Source organism: Podarcis muralis, chromosome 3 (genome assembly GCF_964188315.1).
Source record: "Podarcis muralis chromosome 3, rPodMur119.hap1.1, whole genome shotgun sequence".
NCBI classification, from domain to species: Eukaryota; Metazoa; Chordata; class Lepidosauria; order Squamata; family Lacertidae; genus Podarcis; species Podarcis muralis.
This window is the reverse complement of record NC_135657.1, coordinates 95,930,043-95,950,781: the sequence shown is the minus strand read 5'-3', so window position 1 is coordinate 95,950,781 and position 20,739 is coordinate 95,930,043. Positions and strand designations below refer to the sequence as shown.

The 20,739-nt window shown below is 40.7% G+C and overlaps 1 protein-coding gene across 3 annotated transcripts in view; it reads left to right on the top strand.

Moving 5' to 3' along the window:
- Positions 1–20,739, top strand: part of SNTG2 (syntrophin gamma 2) — a 220,894-nt gene that overhangs the window by 118,735 nt on the left and 81,420 nt on the right. For all 3 annotated transcript variants that reach the window (XM_028722423.2, XM_028722422.2, XM_028722424.2), the window contains exon 7: positions 20,636–20,723. In XM_028722423.2, the coding sequence (XP_028578256.2) occupies positions 20,636–20,723 (88 nt within the window). The remainder of the gene's footprint in view (positions 1–20,635; positions 20,724–20,739) is intronic.

Genomic DNA, 20,739 nt, shown 5'->3' with positions numbered 1-20,739 from the left:
CTTTCATGAATACCTAAGAGGCCTAGCCTATGTGTATTGAGGGATTCGCTTCTACCATGACCTCTCCTTCTGCACCCTTCTTAGCCCCTCTACCTATTTTGCTAATGCAAGGAACTGTGACCTAATTACATATACTCTAGAGAAGTATAATCCTTCCCTCTGTTCACATTTGGATCACCGCTGAGCTTGTATGTCTGAAACAAATGTCACTGTTGAACCTATTCTTGTTACTTTGAACATCTCAAATACCATCCTGTTGTCTATTATAACAGCATTGTTTCATAAATATTTATTTTCGTGTTTTGGGTTCTGAACTTCAGTTATCAGCGCTCTTGATCTTACCTAATACAATTGCGCTCTTACTTTTAGTGCACTCACTCCCCTATCCTAATTTTCACAGAATTGTGGAGGCTGTCATTATTTAAAATGCCAGAGTTGCATACCTTCCAACATTTCTCCGATGAAAATAGGGGTGTCCCATTCCATAATGATAATTTTACTATTTATACCCTGCACATCTTATTGGGTTGACCCAGCACTCTGGGCAGCTTCCAACATATATAAAACATAATTGAACATTAAACATTAAAAAAAACTTCCCTGTACTGTACAGGATTGCCTTGAGATAGCTCAGGGGTCAGATAACTCCATACCCTCCAACATTTATCCAATGAAAATAGGGACATCCTATGGAATAGCAGGATATTCTGGGATCAAATCTGAAACTGGGACAGCTTCTCTAAATCAGGCATGTCCCTGGAAAATAGGGACACTTGGAGGGTCTTGAGTTGTGCCTTCTAGTACATGGAAACCAGGAAACAAAACCTATTCCAAGTTTTAAATGAAATTTGCATTTGTCTATTGCAATTTCTTTCTGGTGGATTATCTGCCACTAGTATAGTATCTCTACAATGACAACCATTAATATTATTCTGAGAAGGGAAAATTACACCGCATGACATTACATTGCAAAAAGGATTAAAGAAAATCCAATAAAAGCAATTTTTGCTTCAAATCACTTCACTTGACATGGTAAGAACTTAATAACTGAACAAAAGTCATGCCGAATTCATGATAATTTTGTCACATTATAAGAAGCTAAAATGATTATAGCGACTATTAGCAAGAATTTAATTTGAAACTCTATAGGCAATGTCCCTCTATTACCCAAGTGACTTGGATGATTTTTGTGAAAGGGGACCTAAGTTAGCAATTAATGTAAGGCCCATTCTTATTTTATCATCGTTAAACCAGTAAGAATGTGTGCGGTGTATTAGTATTGAAGTGATAAACTGAGGCTGTGCAATGAAGGAAAAAAGCAGTTAATGTAGACAGTAGAATACAACAGACAGAAGAACACTCTTGTTTTTATGCATATATTTAAGAAGGACACAAAACCGTGTCTGTCTAAAACCTGTTCTAAATCGAGTTTTTCTTAACTATGTATTTTGAGGGGGGAGCTCAGCACTTCTTCTTCTTTCTTCTCTATCCTATGCCTGCTAAGTTCCACTTAACTTAATGGCAGCAACCCACTGGGGCTTCAGACCCACATGTGCTGTGAAAAAGCAGAAGACTCTTTGCTCTCATATACAGGGTTCATCGTTTTCCATATTTCCACTGGCTATATTGTAAGCACCATTGAATTTCACTGAACACTTTCCTGAAAGATCCCCAAACTGCTTTTCAGAAGGTTCAAGGAACTACAGTGAAAAGGTTAAAAACCTACTGGGTGGCTTTTTGTGTGGAGAACTGCCATAGTTCAGTGGTAGAGCACATGGTTTCCATACTGAAGGTTTCGATCCCTGAAATCATCAAGTAGGGCTACAAAATACCATTGTCTGAAAAGTCATGGAGAGTCACTGCCAGCCAGTCTAGCCAACCCCAAACTAGACAGGCCAATGGTTTGACCTGGTAGATGCTTTCAGTGCACAAAGTATGACATTTGCTTCTGTTAAAGACCATTCCTCAATAATCTGACTTTAATTGGGCCACTCAAATAATTATCCCTCCCCCCCAAAAAAAAAACCCTTCCAAATGTGTCTGAACATTGAACCCATCATGCCTTGGATTATTTAGTTGGTACAGAGAGTCATATGCAAAATATTATTTATTGCATTTATTTATTACATTTATGTCCCATCTTTCCTTCAAGGAACTCAAGGTGGTATACAGACTTCTCCTGCTTCCCATTTTATCCTCACAGCAACCCTAAGAGGCTGAGGGGCAGTGACTGGCCCAAGGTCACCTAGCGAGCTTCAAGGCTGAGTAGGGAATTGAACTCTGGTCTCCCAAGCTCTCTAACCACTACATCACACTGACTCTCAAAATCAGAATCGGAATTATTATTATTTGGGGGGGGGGGTGAAAATTAGGGAACAAATTATGTTCCTGCTGTCTTAACAGTGTTCCGTTGTCATTTTCACTTTAAATCTTGTCAGTCTCTTGTGAGCGCAAATTAGCACAGTTCTCTCTTGCAAAAAAATTATTTGCTTCGGTGCTCATACAGAACCAAATGATCACAGTTTATCTAGCTGAAACTAACAACATCTGTTATCGCTCTCAGGAGGAGGCTCCCCCCCCTACTTCCCAAACCCCAGCAAATATTAATTTGTATCATAAGGCAATATTAACAAATATCCATTAACAACCGTCCATTTTATAGTATTCTCCCTGAAACCTACCAAGGCTTTATTTTACAGCTACATCTAACAGGTTAGCTTTGTCTGCACCCAGAGAACTGTTGGTTTGCTTCACAGCAGCTCAAGGAATATCTGATCTTTAGGAAGCTAGTCAAAAGCAATGCCCTATCCAAGCCCTTGCCGATAGGAAATGGCAACATTGCACCAGCTTTCCTTTGGTCCTGAAAGACCATTGTATGAGTGAAGGAAGGCAACATTGAAAGGATTGTCTACACCAGCCTTTCTCAACCTGTGGGTCCCCAGATGTTGTTGGACTACAACTCCCATCACCCCTAGCTAGCAAGGACAGAGTGCAGGGATGATGGGAGTTGTAGTCCAACAACATCTGGGGACCCACAGGTTGAGAGCTGCTGGTCTACACCTTCATTCTTTCTCGTTTCTCAGCAGTACTATGCAAGTTCACTTTAATACACTTGTGTCATGTTGGAATTAGGAAACATCAGGTCCAGTGGCTGCCCGCATGTGAGAGACTACTAGAGCAGAGTTCTATTTTCGCCAGAAGCCACCCATCAAATTATGCCATATTATGGCCTCATGATGGCAAGGCATTGGGATCTTTTACCCTGAACCTTTTAGTTGCTATATCTATATGAGGGATGGGGAATTGGTGGCTCTTCAGATGTTGCCGGACCAAAATTCCCATTATCCCTGACGGTGAGTCATGCTGGCTGGGCTGATGGGAGTCTACTAAGGTATGAATTTATTCTGTTGGTTGAAACCGCTTTTCATTTGCATTCTGATTTGATTCTCCTGTTGCTTCACCTATGCAGTTTCAGTTTTGAGTGCACTCCAGAAAATGAAAAACACTCAAGAGTGAATTGGGATGTTTGTAGATGTCCTTAGATTTAAAATGACACTTTACCATGTGTCTACCTCTGCTGAGTTTCACATCTGAACCGACTGGTAGTTAACAAGCAGTTGTTTCACCCCCAAGGGTGAATTGCTATATGAACCAAGAAACATTTTATGTGAACTTGTCGTCAACTTTACACCAAAAGGATGGATACAGGACAGGTCTTGTACACAAAGGGGAAAATATGAACTTCTGCAGAATAAGTAAGCCCTGTGCCCAAGACAAACACAGTGGAAGCTGAATACAGATCTGTATTGCTACAGGAAGGAAAAGTAGGCAGGAGTTTCAGCTTTGGTTATCACCAGCGTACTGATGACACCTCACTCTAAATTTCCCGGTGACCATGCCCAATAGCTTCATGTAGATTAGAAAGAGCCTGGGGGCCAAAAAAGCACTCATCCAGCGCTACCTCCTGGAGATAAGATTGGAACCACTGTAGAACAGTTCCACCAATGCCAGTTGCCTGTAGATGGTCCGGGAGGATCCCATGGTATCAAAAGCCAATGAGAGATCTAGCGAGAGCAACAGGTTCACAACCCCCAATAAAGACCATCCATCAGGGCAACGAAAGCAGATTCAGCACCAAACTGATGTTCTGTGATGAGACTTTGAAGAACAGTAGAAGCAGCAACTGCTTCATCATAATCTAAGGCTTGAAAGTGTGAGAGAAAAAGAAATTAGAAAATCACTTGTGAGATATTTTAGACCTCTTAGATTTTGAGTCTGTATATTGTGTGCTATGTTGTGACTGCTTGTAATGCCTTTGATTCCAAATATTTTCCTAATTTTTGTATTGTTGTGCTTTTAATTTTTGCTTTGAAAGTTTTCAGACTAAATAAATAAGCAAATGTAGCATAATAGACTTTTTCACACCATATGGTTATATGAAGCAGGTGTAAACTAATGTATTTTTTTTTTCATTCCCGAAGATTTCTTCAGAGGTGTGTGTAGAAATATTTTCAGTGTTCAAATAACCCATTTAATAAATGCATACAAAATCTTTTTAGGGGCATGGGGCAGGGATTAAATATGTCAACACTATTTGACTTTCTTTTCAATTGGGATAAAATAGAAGGAAAAAAATCATACACACACACACACACACACACACACACACTCCCCATGTATAGTCCTAGTCATACAAATTTTTATATAATAGCATTTCTATAGCTGACTCAATGACAATACTACAATTAAGTGGTTGTGGTACGAGGACCCGAACCCCGCACAGTGGAATGAAACACAAGGACACGTGATATAAGGTTAATGGGCAAGAAAAGGCCACAACTTTATTGATTACAGCAAGTGAAAAGGTATTGGCTTAGGCATTGGATTACGTCAGCTGACTCCACCCACTCGGAGAGGGGTGAGTCTAAAAAACAAACAAACAAACAAAGGGGGTTGATTCACCAGTAGGTGGAGCCTGTTGATGCTAATCCAACTATAGGCTCTCCCCTGATGTCACCCAGGGTCGTGCCATGGCCTCCCGCCAAGCAGGCATCGGACAGAATACACGACCGCCGGATTCCTTTAACGGAATACCCAAAAATTGAAGGCGCAGGCGATGGCCACACCTAGCCCTTCGGCACCACAACACATTATTCCAATGCCTAACCTACCCACCAATACCATGAAAGTTGTGACGATTGCTACGAGGTAGGTGAAAAAACCAAAAAGCCTAATGCCAAATGGAAAAATTCCTACCAGGCCCCCCGGACAACCAGGGCGACCAACCTAAGGTCCATAGCAAGGCCAAAAGAAAACTGGAAACCCTGCTCTAAGGGAGTGGAGGGTGGGTGACTCGCGACGGGACGACAAAAGTGAGGGCTGGAGGCTGGTGCTGCAGCAATTCAGGCTGCTGTACACGCCCCTTTGAAGGCACCTGGTTGGGTGCCTGACCGAGGGCGTGGGCGCCCGCCAGGTGAGTGGGAGGCAGGGGGCAAACGCCCCCTGCTAGAGGCGGAGTCCGGCTCCCGGCCACAACCACTCCCCTCTCTTGCAGGGAGGAGAGTCTATATTGGCATCCTGTAGAAGTTTTCCCAGCTGTGTTCAAGCTTCTTGTCCATGAACTATTTTTACATGGGGCAGCCAGCCAAGTGGTCTGTGCCTAATCAAAAGGATATTTCCCATGGAGTTAGCATTGTGCTGGAAGGGTAAAGAATTCCACCAGGCCCTGAGCATGTGATTGGGTCATTCAAATATTCTCACAGCTACAAAAGAATTGCGCACAGCTAAATGCCTCCCACAATGGCTGGGAGAAAGTCTTATATGTGCTATTATCTCCACCCTGTGGTGTGGGGAAATTGAGACTGTCTCTATATTCTTTGGATTTGGATGAGATTCTTCTAGAGCAACAAATTACTAGGAGGCATTGTTCCCTTTAAAAGCAAACCTAGGTGGGCAATTGATTAATACGATTGGTGACAAAATGGGGCCACTGAGAAACAACAGAGAAGTATCAGCATGCTCAAGTGACAACAGAAAGAGTAAGTATAAATCAGAATGGACATATATTTCTGTGAAGTGGGTCATTGTCACGGAGGAAGTGCCTAATTCAGCATTTCTCTTACGCCCAAGTCCAGCTCAGTAGCTAATGAATCACTTTTTCTCATTGTGTGTTAAAATACCTGATCAATAGCAGGAAGACTTTGCTGCACTAGCTCAAACTCATAAGTGAGTCAGTATATCCACATGTATGTTTCTTTGTCTTAAAAGCATGGATCAGACACTGTAGGGAACCATGTGAACGCTAATTGAATGTCATAGGCCAGGAGGCAGCTTCGCCTGCTGATCAGCAGCCTGAAGGAGGAGAAGGTGGAGAAGTAACTCCACCTGAAGCTGATCAGCCTTCACAGAGGAGAAGGCACTGATGAGAACCAGCTGGCTCTGGCCTTTAAACAGAGCTCTCAGCAGCAGTCAGATGCTGGAAACAGCACCTGTAATTCCCCACTGCTTCCTGCTCTCCATCTGGATTTCTTGACCTCTGGTCTGGACCCTTGGCTCTGTGATCCTCTGGGTTCCCTGTCTTTGTATGTGGATTCTACTCTCAAGCAAAACTTCCTCAGAGACTCTCAGCCCCTGTTTGATCAGCAACAGGACTTGGACCAGGTATGACAGTGAATGATTCTGCTTGCATCTTGGGATCAGATATTTCCCCTTTCCTTCTCTTCCTTCTTCAAATGGCAAAAGAGGTGATTGAAAATATGCACGATCAAGGCACACACAACTGTGCATGTGTGCATCACCGTGAAACCAGAAAGTAGAGCAAAAACAGCATTAAAAGAGTGTGAAAATGACAGAAATGGTGTCTAGCAATCCCACAAGCCCTTGCACCGACTTTTGAGTCCTATGGACAGTTCGAGTTTGAGGAAGGAGGTTTGGAGACAGCAATTGTGGTGGAGTTTGGGGTTTTTTGCATTTTCAAAGGGTTTCCTTAAGTTTAGAGCAGGAGTAGGCAACCTAAGGCCCGTGGGCCGGATGCAGCCCAATCGCCTTCTAAATCCGGCCCACGGACGGTCCAGGAATCAGTGTGTTTTTACATGGGTAGAATATGTCCTTTTATTTAAAATGCATCTCTGGGTTATTTGTGGGGCATAGGAATTCCTTCTTTTTTCAAAATATACTCTGGCCCACCACATGGTCTGAGGGGTGGTGGCCCAGCCCATGGCTGAAAAAGGTTGCTGACCCCTGGTTTAGAGGGTGTTTACAGGCTTTTTCAATGGTGTTCCCAATATATACAATTTCACTTAAACATGCAATTCCTTGGAACGTAACCCCTGCATAAATGGGGAGTGGCCTGTACTTTTGCTTTTAAACTAACCATAATTCCCTTGTCATCTGAATTTGGAGAACTGTGATTTGTTTAAACTATGATTTGAAACATGCCAGGGTCTGAATTTATAGTCGGAGGTGTGTTCTCACTCATGTTGCCTTCAAGCCTCTCTTCAGGCTTGCATGCTCAATTTCTTCCTCTCCTGTGGTATGTGAAAGAGGTGAAGAGGAAGAAATCGAGCATGCAAGCCTGAATCTTGTGTAAGCTGAATCGTTGTTTCTTATTTAATCTGATTTAGCCCAATAAGGTAAAATCTCTACTGTGTCTTCATATTCACTATGTGGGACGCGGGTGGCGCTGTGGGTAAAACCTCAGTGCCTAGGACTTGCCGATCGCATGGTCGGCGGTTCGAATCCCCGCAGCGGGGTGCGCTCCCATCATTCGGTCCCAGCGCCTGCCAACCTAGCAGTTCGAAAGCACCCCCTGGTGCAAGTAGATAAATAGGGACCGCTTACCAGCGGGAAGGTAAACGGCGTTCCGTGTGCTGCGCTGGCTCGCCAGAGCAGCTTTGTCACGCTGGCCACGTGACCCGGAAGTGTCTCCGGACAGCGCTGGCTCCCGGCCTATAGAGTGAGATGAGCGCACAACCCTAGAGTCTGGCAAGACTGGCCCGTACGGGCAGGGGTACCTTTACCTTTTATTCACTATGTGACCAATACATTACTTTGCTGTGAGCTTTTTTCTTCTGCTGTACAGTAAGGTTGCCCTATTTCAGCAAGCCGAAGAGACACCTTTGCTGACTTCTAACTACCGGTCACGGTGACAACTCTCATTTTAAATACTCCTCCTATATGTAGGCCGCAGAAGTGGCAATATATTGCTCATAGCCATGTTCTTGAATTTCCATGACAAAATCATAATAAGAATACAGACAAATGAATTTGTGATGGTGTCAACATGGGAAGGGAATGAGAGATCAGGAATCTGTAGCGCAAGTGAGCATTTTTGTCAATGTGTAACCATCTTCCAACTCTACAATTCTGATTCTATGACTGCAGGGGGAGGGAGGATTTTGAGGATCATATGGATGAATTTGAATTTGAACTGAACATGAACCATGTTGTATGTGTGTGTTACATATGTGTGCGTATACCACCATACATATGTACAGTATCTCTGACATGTGTGCACAAACCAAACCAAAATACCCAGATCTTTTGCCCAATTTTGAAAATCTGCCTGGACAGAAATTGTGACCCTGAAAAAGAGGATGTGTCCGGGGGAAATCGGACATATGGCAACCCTACTGTGGAGCTCATAATGGAGTTTTCTAATGCTTCAGTTACAAATCTTTAAACAAAAAATATGCAAAAACTAAATGCTATTCAGTGCTCCATGCCAAGTATTCTCAGAAATATGTCTGTCCCCTTCCCTATTTAAAAATATCAAGTACGTGTCCATAAGGCTTCTAACAGTTTCCTTCCGTATGAACCAGACTCTGAGAATTTGCCCTTAGGCTTCAGCAGAACTGTTTTGTTTTGCACTATTTCATTCATATTTGCCATTTGATGATAAGAAGTTTCACAAACTCTTTATATTGATTAGAAAAGTATTCATTAAAATTACAGGCATCAAAAACACCTGGTTTTGATAGGGTTGGGTGAAATGCCAATTATCTTTGTCACGCCAAAAAGCCCCCCAACAAGGCTTGCTTATTTATTTATGGCATTTTAAAAGACCCTTCAATCAAATTTCCTGTGCCAATACATAAAAAGAAAACATACAGCCAAATTATTAGCATTAAGTAACATCACAATAAACTAATAAGGTAGCAAATCTCAGAGGAGCATTAAAAAAACCCAACAGAATCAAAATTAAAGCTGAAAAGTTTGGCAAAATAAGGTATTTGGTCTTGGGGGGGGGGAACAATGTAAGCACCAGATGAACTTCTTATTATGTTTTTGTTTTAAAAAGGGAATTTCACAATGGGTCTCTGTACATTAGATCTAGTTTAGTCCTAAATCCTTTGCATTATCTTGGCTTGGATCACAGAAGATACAGTGGCCATTCATTAGCTGAATATAGATCAGTAAACAATCTGTTTCAGAGATAATCTTTAAAAATTGTCAAGGACACATTAAAGGTAGAAAAATCTTAAATAATAAAGAAGTATAACAAGCATTAAGTTAACTCTAGGTTAACTATAAGTTAAAACATTAACTTAAAAATAAAGTAAAATGCTTTCAAATTCACAGAAATCGTGACCTAGTCATGTTCCCCAACTGGCTTCCTTAAGGCAACTATCTCTTTTTCCTGAGTCAAAGGCTACTATGTCATATTGCATTAAAGTCAGCAGTGAGAGTTGTACTTTTCTCTAATACATGAAGAAGGGTATATTCATAAAAGAACGAGATGAAGCAAGGAACACAAATGTGTTTTTCAATAAAATGTATAGTTAGCCTACTTAATACAGTAGATAGAAACCAGAGATGGTTAAGCATGCTGAAATTCAGTGAAATCAATATCGCTTAAAGTACTTGAAGGCTCTTTGAATTGTAACCATTTCCTTATTGTGTTAATCAAATCAACAGTCCAATAAACAGTATCATGCTCTTGAGACCCACATCTCCCGCTGCCCACACTCAGAGTTTTGAATTATTCAAAAGGATGGCTGAGAAATGTGTAATAGCTAGTATCAGTAATAAAGTTTTTAGACCCACAAATGCATATTCCAAAATTGAAGATGATAATGTTGAGGAGAAATAATTGGAAAGACATTCTGGAGGAATCTTATATTACTCCAGCTTCTAGATCTTTCATAAATTCCTATAAAACATGTTATCCAGCAGGATGTTGAGCTGTATTGGGTATCATTTGTATATACAAAATTTCGTGTGCAATCTTCCTCTTGTGTGTTTTGGCTGCTGCAGTATTTTACAGTGTAGCACAATGAGTAGGGATGATATGTCAACTATGGTTTGCTTTAGGTTTCTCTTTTTTTCCAACCTTAAATCAATTTCTCCACATTTTGTTGCTATATGTGAAAAACCATCAGCATTTTAGAGCCAATTTTACCCAACAAGCAAATGTTTATATGCAGTTTCCACTATAGTACACATTTTGACAAGTGTTTTTTTCCCCTAATTGGCTTTTTGTGTGTGCTAATTTCACCAGTATGGTCATTTTATGTATGAATCCCTCTAAATATGCATTTTTGGTAAAAGTTACTTGTTTTGGTTGGTGAGCAGTGTAGCAAAATTAAGTTCAAAATTTTGGAGGACACTTGTTTTTCAGTTCACATATTGTTGTGGGAAGTGTAAATTTCATAGATTCATCTTCAAATGAGACCTGAACTGAATATCTCTCCATCTCTATAGTGAGTGGGTGTGTGCATAATGTGTTACTGTCTGGTTTTCTGCAAACAAAATATTTATTTATTTCATAAAATTTATATGCCGCTTGATTGTAAAAAAAACCCTCAAAGCAGTTTACAGAAAGAAGAATAAGAATAAATATGTTGAGACTGAGATGACTGAAAGCCAATCAACAATTCCTGGCTAAACCTCCTTTGGGGGGCGGGAGTTGGAACTCTTGACTCATCATGTTAAGTGATAAAGGATCCCTACACACACCTCCGTAGAGCACATGTAAGCCTGCTCCACCCCTTTCCATGACATTTTGGGGCTAGTTCCGGGTTCGGCACCATGTGTATGCATGATCACATGACATTTGGGCATGCCTAAATCAGGAGTTGTGTGTAATATAAATAGTATAATTTTACCTCTGTGCTTTCATGCTGATAGCAACCCCCTAAAAGGACAACTGATGATGAGAGAAGGACAATGATCCATGGTTGGTCCAAGACAGTCAGCAAGGGGATTAGTTTATTTACCTGAAATAATATTTATCCCACTTTCCCCATCTCTGAGACTGCCAAGGCAACAAAAAAATGCAAAACAGTAAAAGTAATAATAGAACAATGGCAGTCATTTAAAAGTTCAGTGGTGAAATGCATAACCATGGCAACAAATAGCAAATGGATAGCTCTAAAGAATCAATTCTCACGAAGCCCAAAGGCCTGTCCAAACAGCCAAATCATTACAGTGTGTTGACAGGCAGGCAGTGCCAGGTAGGCCTCTATTGGAAAGACATTCCCTATCTGGTTCATCTGTTCTTTTGGAAGAGAAGAAAGTGCAGAATATTAGAGGCCAAACTCAGGTGATACCTGTGTATAAAGCTTGCCTTTCCTTAATCATTAGAAATGGAAAAAGTGGAATAATTCCACTATTATTGATTAAGCAGATGAGCTCCCCTTTGCTGCTTATCTCTCTGCAGCCTCCCCTTCATCAAACATAATCTTTTTTTCAGTAGCATTGTTTCATTGCATTCTTTTCCCATTCAGAACATATAAATAGGGTCTTACACAAAATTCACCCTGATTTTTTTATATATAAAATGTGATTCATAAATGAATAATAATAACAACAAACGTTGCTGTCACTCATTTGGGAGATTTAACAAATTGATAATTATACAGATAATCAGAAAGAAGAAGAGAAGAGATACCTCCCAACCCATAGCTTGTGCTGCCTATTTTCCCCCTTCTAAATACTACTACTAATGCCAAATAGAATGCCTTTTCCATTTTCCCAAGCGGTCTTTGCCCATCATCTAGAAATAATTCTACCTATTTCTGTATTGGGAGAAGCAGGTTATTTTCATAATTTATAACACAACCCACAGCTTCCAAGTTCATCTTGTGGTCTTTTATACCTTGCCTTTATTGCACTGCTTACTGCTAGAGAAAGTGGGACTTCTTCCTTCCCAGTAATCTGTGTCTAACTCCTTCCATATCTCTCAGTTCCATGGAAAACATGGTGATACTGGCAGCACATGCAAGGTAGCCATCTTGGAAGAGGATGGCCAAGCTGGCAAGGCAAATGATCATTCAGGGGATACAGACACCCTCACTTAAGATGGGAACTGCGCGATCTGGCCATTATTATAGCCTGTAATTTATAGGTGTGTTATTAGACATCGTCTTGTATTCTCACAGCAGAGGTCTTAAATTAACTGTTTGTGTTAGTGCTTATGTTTAACAGCAGACAAGTATTATAATTAAGTGAAGCAAAACAAGTGGCCACTTAACCCTCGACCAGTGGATCTAAGTAGAGATGAGACATTCTTGGAAGAAAACTAGAACTTTATTTGTTTACACTCAGTGAAGTTACAGCTTAATGGTTGCTTTTGAAAGGCACAACACCTTGTTTCAAGCAAACGGTCTTTGTGGAGATATTGAAGATCTTTCTTAACTTCAGGCTTTAAAGCTGTCACTGGGCACATAAATTCTTTCTAGCATGGCTGTTGCCTTACACTACCCATAAAACAGTCCCAGACCCTTCTAGAATCCTAATGGTCCCCTCAGGTAAATAGAACCTATCTCAAACTGAGAGCCAATTCACTATCTGTCCCCACTGACAGATAACTCCTATAGGAATCTATTCAGTTAGTCAGAGTCCCCTGCCCACGTATGTCTAATCTCAGCATCTAACTTGAATTCATCTCTCTCTCTCTCTCTCTCTCTCTCTCTCTCTCTCTCCATCCCTCCTGGTTGACTGACCAACTTGCTATCTCTCCCTGGTTGGCAGACCTCATCAGGAGGCAGACCCAGGGCCTGTCCATCACAGTGGGCATCATAGCCATCAGAGATATGGTTGCAACACCCCGAAATAAAAACCTTTCATACTGACTAAATAAGCATACTCCTCTTTACTGCTCATCTATGTTCAGCCTTTCCTTCACCCCCCCCTCACTCATCCTCTTTCTTTGTATGTCATTGTTTCGTAGTGTTCTTTTCCTATTCAGCACATACAAATGGGTCGACACAAGATGATTGTGTTTGGATTTGAAAATAGCATAATGCAGTTTAAGTGTTATGTCTAGACAGCAGAGTGTGAAATGGGACGTAACCTTGTTGGTTTTTCCTATATTCTGCAGCAGACAGCATCATTGATTTTATTGGAAGAAGGGTGTGTGTGTGTGTGTGTGTGTGTGTGTGTGTGTGTGTTTAATATTTAAAGCTGTAAGTGTTTGGAGCAACCTGTGCTAGTCACAGCTGAACAAGAGATTGCTGTTCACTGCTTGCCAGCCTGCAAAGCTGATGTAGGCATTTGTTCTCTCAGGCCCTACCAATCATTCAACTTTGAAGCTACCTAATTGCTGCTGGCACTTTCAATGGAAAGGGATGCACCGTGGTGAGAGGAGCAATTCATTTCTTTATGGACTACCTTGGTTAATAGTATCCTTAGCAAGAGATCGCAATTCTCTCTTGATTTATAATACGAAATAAACTGAGTCTTTATGATCCAGAGGTTAATTAGGCCCATCATTAGTCAGTGCTTTAGGACATGTTATCTTTCAGAAGCTGACAAAGGCGGAGGGAACTATGGTGTTATCCAAGGAAGGCTAAAACTTATTGGAGCATATTGTCCAGCAGCCAGCTATTTCCCTTTCTGATATACAGCCTCATCAACCTAGTTTAAAGTCCAGAGCAGTTCAGTGAGCTGGGCTCTGAGTTAAGTCTATCTTTCCTTAAAATACCATGGGTTTGTAGCCAGTGTTGTATGAGCTGTGAACAAATGCCAGGTAACTTGGTGCAGAAGTAAACTGATTGATTCACCCCTAATCTCCGTGTTAGAGAACTGCACATTCATCTAGGAATCACCACAAAGAAATAGTACAGAAAGTGGTACAGGGCATGGCAATATGGAATACTCCAGCTCTAGCCATGCCTTCACATCTTTCCTTAGCTTAGTGAAAAATGAATGGGCCTCTGCATATACTGAGCACTTTGTGATTGCCTGCAACTAAGTCCTACAACTGATTTGTAAAAAGGAATGGGAATAGATTAGGGTAATGTGTTTTTTCTATTGGCATAAAGGTTGCTTTTCAGAAGAATCATCAGAACAACACTTCAAAAGAGAAATCAGTCCGGAATGTAGCAACATCCGTTCCATATTTGGTGTTTCCTTTTTCGTTTTCACTGTAATAATTTCTTGCTGCAGTATTTTTAGGGGTGGAAGAACCTTGTCTTTTATTTCTCCCTTACTCAGAGCATACCAAAGCACCAACAGAATGCACAAACTTAACTGCATCTTTGTTTATATATTGAATTTGTGTTAAAAGCTTCTGTTGCCATAAAGCATCTATTATTTAACGGCCTTCTGTATCATTAATTCTTTCCTGTAGCAACAGAAATTGATTTCCTTCCACTTTCAGAATGTGAAGATCTGTTTGGCCTGCCTTTTAGCCATCACATGTGACTCTAAAGTAACACCCTATAAGATGGTGAAAAACCAGCAGCTTTTAATAAATAACATGTTGGTAGCTTTTGTTGGAACCTACGTTATTTCCTTTTTATTTAAAGGTGCACTCCTATATACACTTAATTGGGAGTGAGTCCTGTTGAACTCAAAGGATTGCACAGTTATTGGATATGTTTTTAGTTTAAATAAAGTTTGTTACACATTGAAGAGTAAAAACATTACGGTGGCATAAACTTTCATGGGCCTGAACCCTTTTTGTCAGATGAATGAAATCTTTATTGGCCTATAACAATGCACAAGGAAGGTGCTTGCCATTTTCACACAGAGCCAAGTGCAGAGAAGGTCCAGTGGGAAAAGATAAGAAATAAAATTGAAATGGATCCAGTCAAATCCATTGGCAAAGCAAAATGAACACTGATGATTACTTTTGGTAATGAGCTAGCCTTTCTCAGTCTCTGTTCAGTCCAGTCCTGTTGGTGTCATATCTGCAAACTTTGTGGCTTGACTCCGGGGAAAAACCCCACATGTCACAATTTATTATTATAAACATATGTCATAATATGTTTAGGATGCTGCGAGATTCTGCTTTGCATTCACATTTTTCATCTTGCTGTTATTCCAAGGAGCTTACAGTGGGCACATTGAGGTTAGAAAACCTTCGTCTCTCCAGATGTTCCTGGTTGAATTGATCATTCCTGACGATTGATCATGTTGGCTGATGGGGAGCTGAAGCCCAACAACATTCAAAGGGCCTCAGATTCTCTATCCATGGTGGACTGGGTTCTTTCCACATGGCTGGCATTTCTTCAGATCACATGACATTACATGCTTTTGCTCCTTTGAGAGAGGTGATTGATCCTTTTATCCCTGTATCTATCCCAATCTTTGACACAAATAGGTTTTAGGGGTTCATCATGTTCATTTTTCTCTGGCAACCTCTATTTGTCAGCCCCAATTTCCACTTTGCTACTATGAAGAGGGGTGTCAAGAGAGTCATTTTGGAAGAGATAGGTGCTAGCCAGGCTAAGGGATGCTTAACCCTTCTACCCACTTTCTTTCCGCTTCTCTGACACTTTCCCCACTCAGAGTTCAAGTTCCATGTTTGCGACAGAAAGTTGAATGAAACATCATCCAAATTCATGATAAACCAATCTTCTAGTCTCTCCAGAGGGGCTAAGAACACAGTAAATATTCCTAAGATGACCAGGTTTGCTGACCATCCAAATATGCTATGATCATTGGATGCATCACACATCATCCTGATGTTCAGGGTCAAGAGCTACCAAATAATTAGGGTCAGAGCATTATGCTGATAATTTGAAAATACTGCATATTGACCTCTTTTTAAACAAATATAGAGTTGTGTTTATTAATAGTGCTTATACAGAACAGAGGTTGCAAATGACAAAAAAAGAACTCTTCCCTATTAACTGATAAAATTGGAATGAGTGACATGATTTGCCATAAAATTATAACTCGTTGCTATAGCATACTAACAGGATTTCCCTCCTCCATTATTACAATATTCTTGATTATTCAACAAATGATCTGGAGAGCAATTGTGAGTCCATTTACTCTTTCAGAATTAGAAACAGTTTTGTCAAAAACTTAAAAGCATCAGATGCAGCTTTGAAAGCTTCATTATCATGCAGATTAGTAGATAGGGGGCAAAGTGATTAGCTGATGTGGCTAGTCTGGAAAGAAGACATCAATTCATTCCAGACCCTAAAGTGGATATTAATAGAGTTCAGGAAGGCACGTTTGCCACCCTGAAAAAGATAAGGAAATAAATACCTTCTCATTTAAACATGGGCAAAAACTCAACCCACAATTTTGTTAACCTCTACATAGAATATTTTACACCAAATTGAATATAGCATATATATATAAACATATCATTGGCATTGTCCAAAAGAGAGCATTTTAGAAACAAATAATTTTATTTCTTAATATAATTGAAAATGATATAGCGGACAAACAGCAGTTAACAGATAAGGTATTAACCTCTTTTGAAGTTATGGGAGGTTTTGGTAGTTCAAGTCTGAATCAGACACCACAACTGGTATGAAGAATGGATCCTTTCCTCCCCTCTGGTTTGATCAGTGTTTCCCAAAGTGGGTGATACCGCCCCCTGAGGGGGTGCTGGAATGATCCAGACGGCTGTAGTAGCCTCAGGTGCAATTGGGGGCATTGAATAAAAATAAGGGGGCAGTGGAAACATAAAAAAAGAGAAGAAAATTTTGAAAAACCGTTTGTGAATGTTTCATCTGTTGTGTAATGACGTTTACCGCCAAGTCAGGCACCGTTGCGGGTTGGTGACAATGGCTCCCCTGGATCCAATGACTGTGCTGCAGGCAAGGGGGTTTATCGGGCTTGGGTGAACCCTTTTCAGCTTCACTCAGGCCCAGGAAGTGGATCACAGCTTGCCCTGGGGCAGATCAGGCTATTACTCTGAGTAAACATATATAGGATTGAGCTTCTTGTTAACTTGTTTTTCAAGAAGTTGTAGGTAGAAATACAGATAACATAAAAGAATACAAATTTGTCACTGCATCTTTCTGTTCGCTTAAAGAAGGTAGATTTCCAGGGTGTGCTGAGTATTGATTTATTTTTCTGAAAAGGGGATGATAGGCCAATGAGTTTGTGGACCTCTGGGTTAGATTACCTGGCAGTTCTAGTTTTGGAGCGGGCTCTTGACCTATTGGTAAATCTCATGTTTTGCACATAGAAGGGCCAGTATTCAGTCCCTGGCCATTTTCAGTTACAGGTGTTGGAGTAACTGAACATGAGGAGGGGTTAATTTTTTTCCATGGATGTAAATCACTCCAAGGATAAGCTGATCGCAGGTGCGACGTCAGTCAAGCCAGTTGCTATGGTAATGGCCCAGTCCCCAACTATATCTGTGATTGATGCATGTCAGCTCAGTAGTGTGAGTCTGTTAGCCTACAGTTAGTTTGTATGTTAGTTGATGTTAACATATTGAATAGTTGGAGTTTATTTGCAGCAATGGCGATACTTTGTACTTGTATGTATCTATATATATCTGTGTCTGCAAAAGTCTACAATATATATATATATATATATATATATATATATATATATATATATGCAGGTTTTGGTGTCCTCGGGTGTCTTCCCGTGTAAAAGTTGGGGTGTCTAGGCGACGTTTCGACGAGGTCTCACTCGTCATCTTCAGGCTGGTGTTTTCGGCTTCTTGTTACTGGAACAGAGCAGGATCTCAGTGTTTGAGTTCCTATAAATACTGTTGAAGGTGTGGTGTATAGCCTCCAATGTTTTGGGCAGAGAGGAGGTTCCCAGGCTAGTGTGCCTTTTCTTCTTTTGTTCCTTAATTACTTGAGGGATATCTTGAGTGATTTCTTGAGCGATATCCTGAATCCCACTTAGGTGGGTCATTAGGTGTGGATTAGTTTCTCAAGCCTTTGTGTCTTGAACTCTTGAACTTTGTGAAGAGTTTTTTTGAGAAGATGGCTGTACTGCATTTGGTTGTGCTGGAAAAGAGAAAAAAACAATGGCATGGCCCTCCTTCCTTATATCAAGGGCACTACAGATAAAATTAGCAAAATCCTCCATAAACACAATATCAAAACAGCCTTTTGCACCAACCAAAAAATAGCCAATATCCTCAGAAACCCCAAGGATAAAATCCAGTTGGAAAACCAAGGGGTCTATGAAATACCCTGCAAAGTCTGCCCAGCCACGTACATTGGACAAACAAACAGACGAATAAATGCACGTATCGCAGAACACAAGAATGCCGTCAAAAAAGAAGAAAAAACTTCCTCTCTTTTCCAACACATGAAAGAAACAGGACACGAAATTAATTTTGCAGATTCCAAATTGCTCTTTAACATGGAACATCACCACAAGAGAATAATCATGGAAGCCATCGAGATAGAGAAACACCCTCACAACATGAACAAGCGTGACGACACATCCCGCTTGCCAGACATCTGGAAATTAGCCCTCCCCACAAAATCTGACACCAGATCCAGAGGCACACATAACGCCATCACCAATCAACCACACCAGACCCAAACCCAGACCCTCTCCACAGATGAATTACAGATACCATCCAGTAGCCAAACCATGGTGGCACCTCCGGATGCTGCACCCCCCTGCAATCCCTACACAGATCTGGCTGGCACAGGCCACAAAACCACAGCTCGCCCCTATACACGAAGCCAAGCCAGAGCACAACCAAATGCAGTACAGCCATCTTCTCAAAAAAACTCTTCACAAAGTTCAAGAGTTCAAGACACAAAGGCTTGAGAAACTAATCCACACCTAATGACCCACCTAAGTGGGATTCAGGATATCGCTCAAGAAATCACTCAAGATATCCCTCAAGTAATTAAGGAACAAAAGAAGAAAAGGCACACTAGCCTGGGAACCTCCTCTCTGCCCAAAACATTGGAGGCTATACACCACACCTTCAACAGTATTTATAGGAACTCAAACACTGAGATCCTGCTCTGTTCCAGTAACAAGAAGCCGAAAACACCAGCCTGAAGATGACGAGTGAGACCTCGTCGAAACGTCGCCTAGACACCCCAACTTTTACACGGGAAGACACCCGAGGACACCAAAACCTGCATTCCTGTACCCGTGAAAATCTACGAAAGCAAATATATATATATATATATATATATATATATATATATATAATATCTACATCCAGAACTGCTTTACTGAAACTTGTCTTCTGCAACATTAAACTCTTTGGACCTTAAGCTTCTTCTGTGTGGTGACTGGTACTGGAAGCAACTTTCATTGTGTGGGTATCTCACCTGAGACTCCCATCAAATGGATTTCAAGTAGCAGGACTAGAAAGGCTCTCTGCTTTAGAGAATAGTCAATCAAAATAGATAATTTGTGGCTAGTTCAACCGTGAGTTATATCCCTCACTTTATATCTCCTGGCATGTGCAAAAACAAGTTATGATACTACTAAGCTGATGGAGAACGTAACATTGATCACGGAGTTCAGCACAGAGTTTCAATGGCCCTTACATTATAGATATCACACTGCAAGAACCAGATATTGCATTTCTCTAGTCATTACCTTTTAGTGGTAATAATATCAGGTAATGATATGGTGTGATAGACTGGAAGATGATGCAATGAAACCATTGTGGAATCTAGCATGTCTGTACTTAAACTCAATTACTTTATAAATAATTCTGTGTGCTAGGATTCCACATCTTCTTCCCACTGTAGCTGATCAAAGTAAATATACCACTTTTTCCATTTAAGATTGGCACCTAGGCATGCTCATGTTTCTTTCCCCCCCAAATTTTCATTGGGTAGATAATTCCAGATATTTATTGATGTGTAGATGGCAATAGTAGTGGTGAACGTGTTTCACTAGACATAGATTGCGAATTGTCTGTGGTTCTTAGACAATACATGCCTTGATAAACTCCCATTCAGATTACTCTTATACACTCTCAGGGGTTACATGAAGACATTCCTGTTTCAAATGACATTTACTGGCACTTAAATAATACTAATTATGCCATGAAGGACATAATTTCCACAATGCAGCAAGTTAAGATTGTTGATTTGCATGGAAGAGATAAGCATTTGTTTAATTTCCTCCCCTCCACTACCAGTTTGAAATCTAGGAGATTGTTAAGTATTTAACTTTGGTTGGGTTGTGCTCTAATTGTATTACCAGAATTGTATTTGAAGGATGTCATTCCCACTCGGCCACCTTGCACTATGCAAACACAGCTCCCTCTTTAAATTTAATTTTTTCAGACTCTCCAGCTATTGTAGGTATTCTTTTCTTTGTCATTTATATTTTTGTGGTCTAACCCTCAATATATTCTTCATTCCAGCAGCAAGCATGAATATTGGATTCCTGACAAAACTACGAAGATGTGGCTTTTTTGATGTACACTATTTTGCTCTCTGTGGCTGGTTCTTCTTTGGTATAAAGTAGCTGTTATTTGTCACACTGACAGGTGCATCTACTGCGAAATGCTGGCGATGAAGTTACCATCACTGTTCAGTACCTCAGGGAAGCTCCATCATTTCTAAAGCTCCCATTGGGTAAGGGAAAATTAAT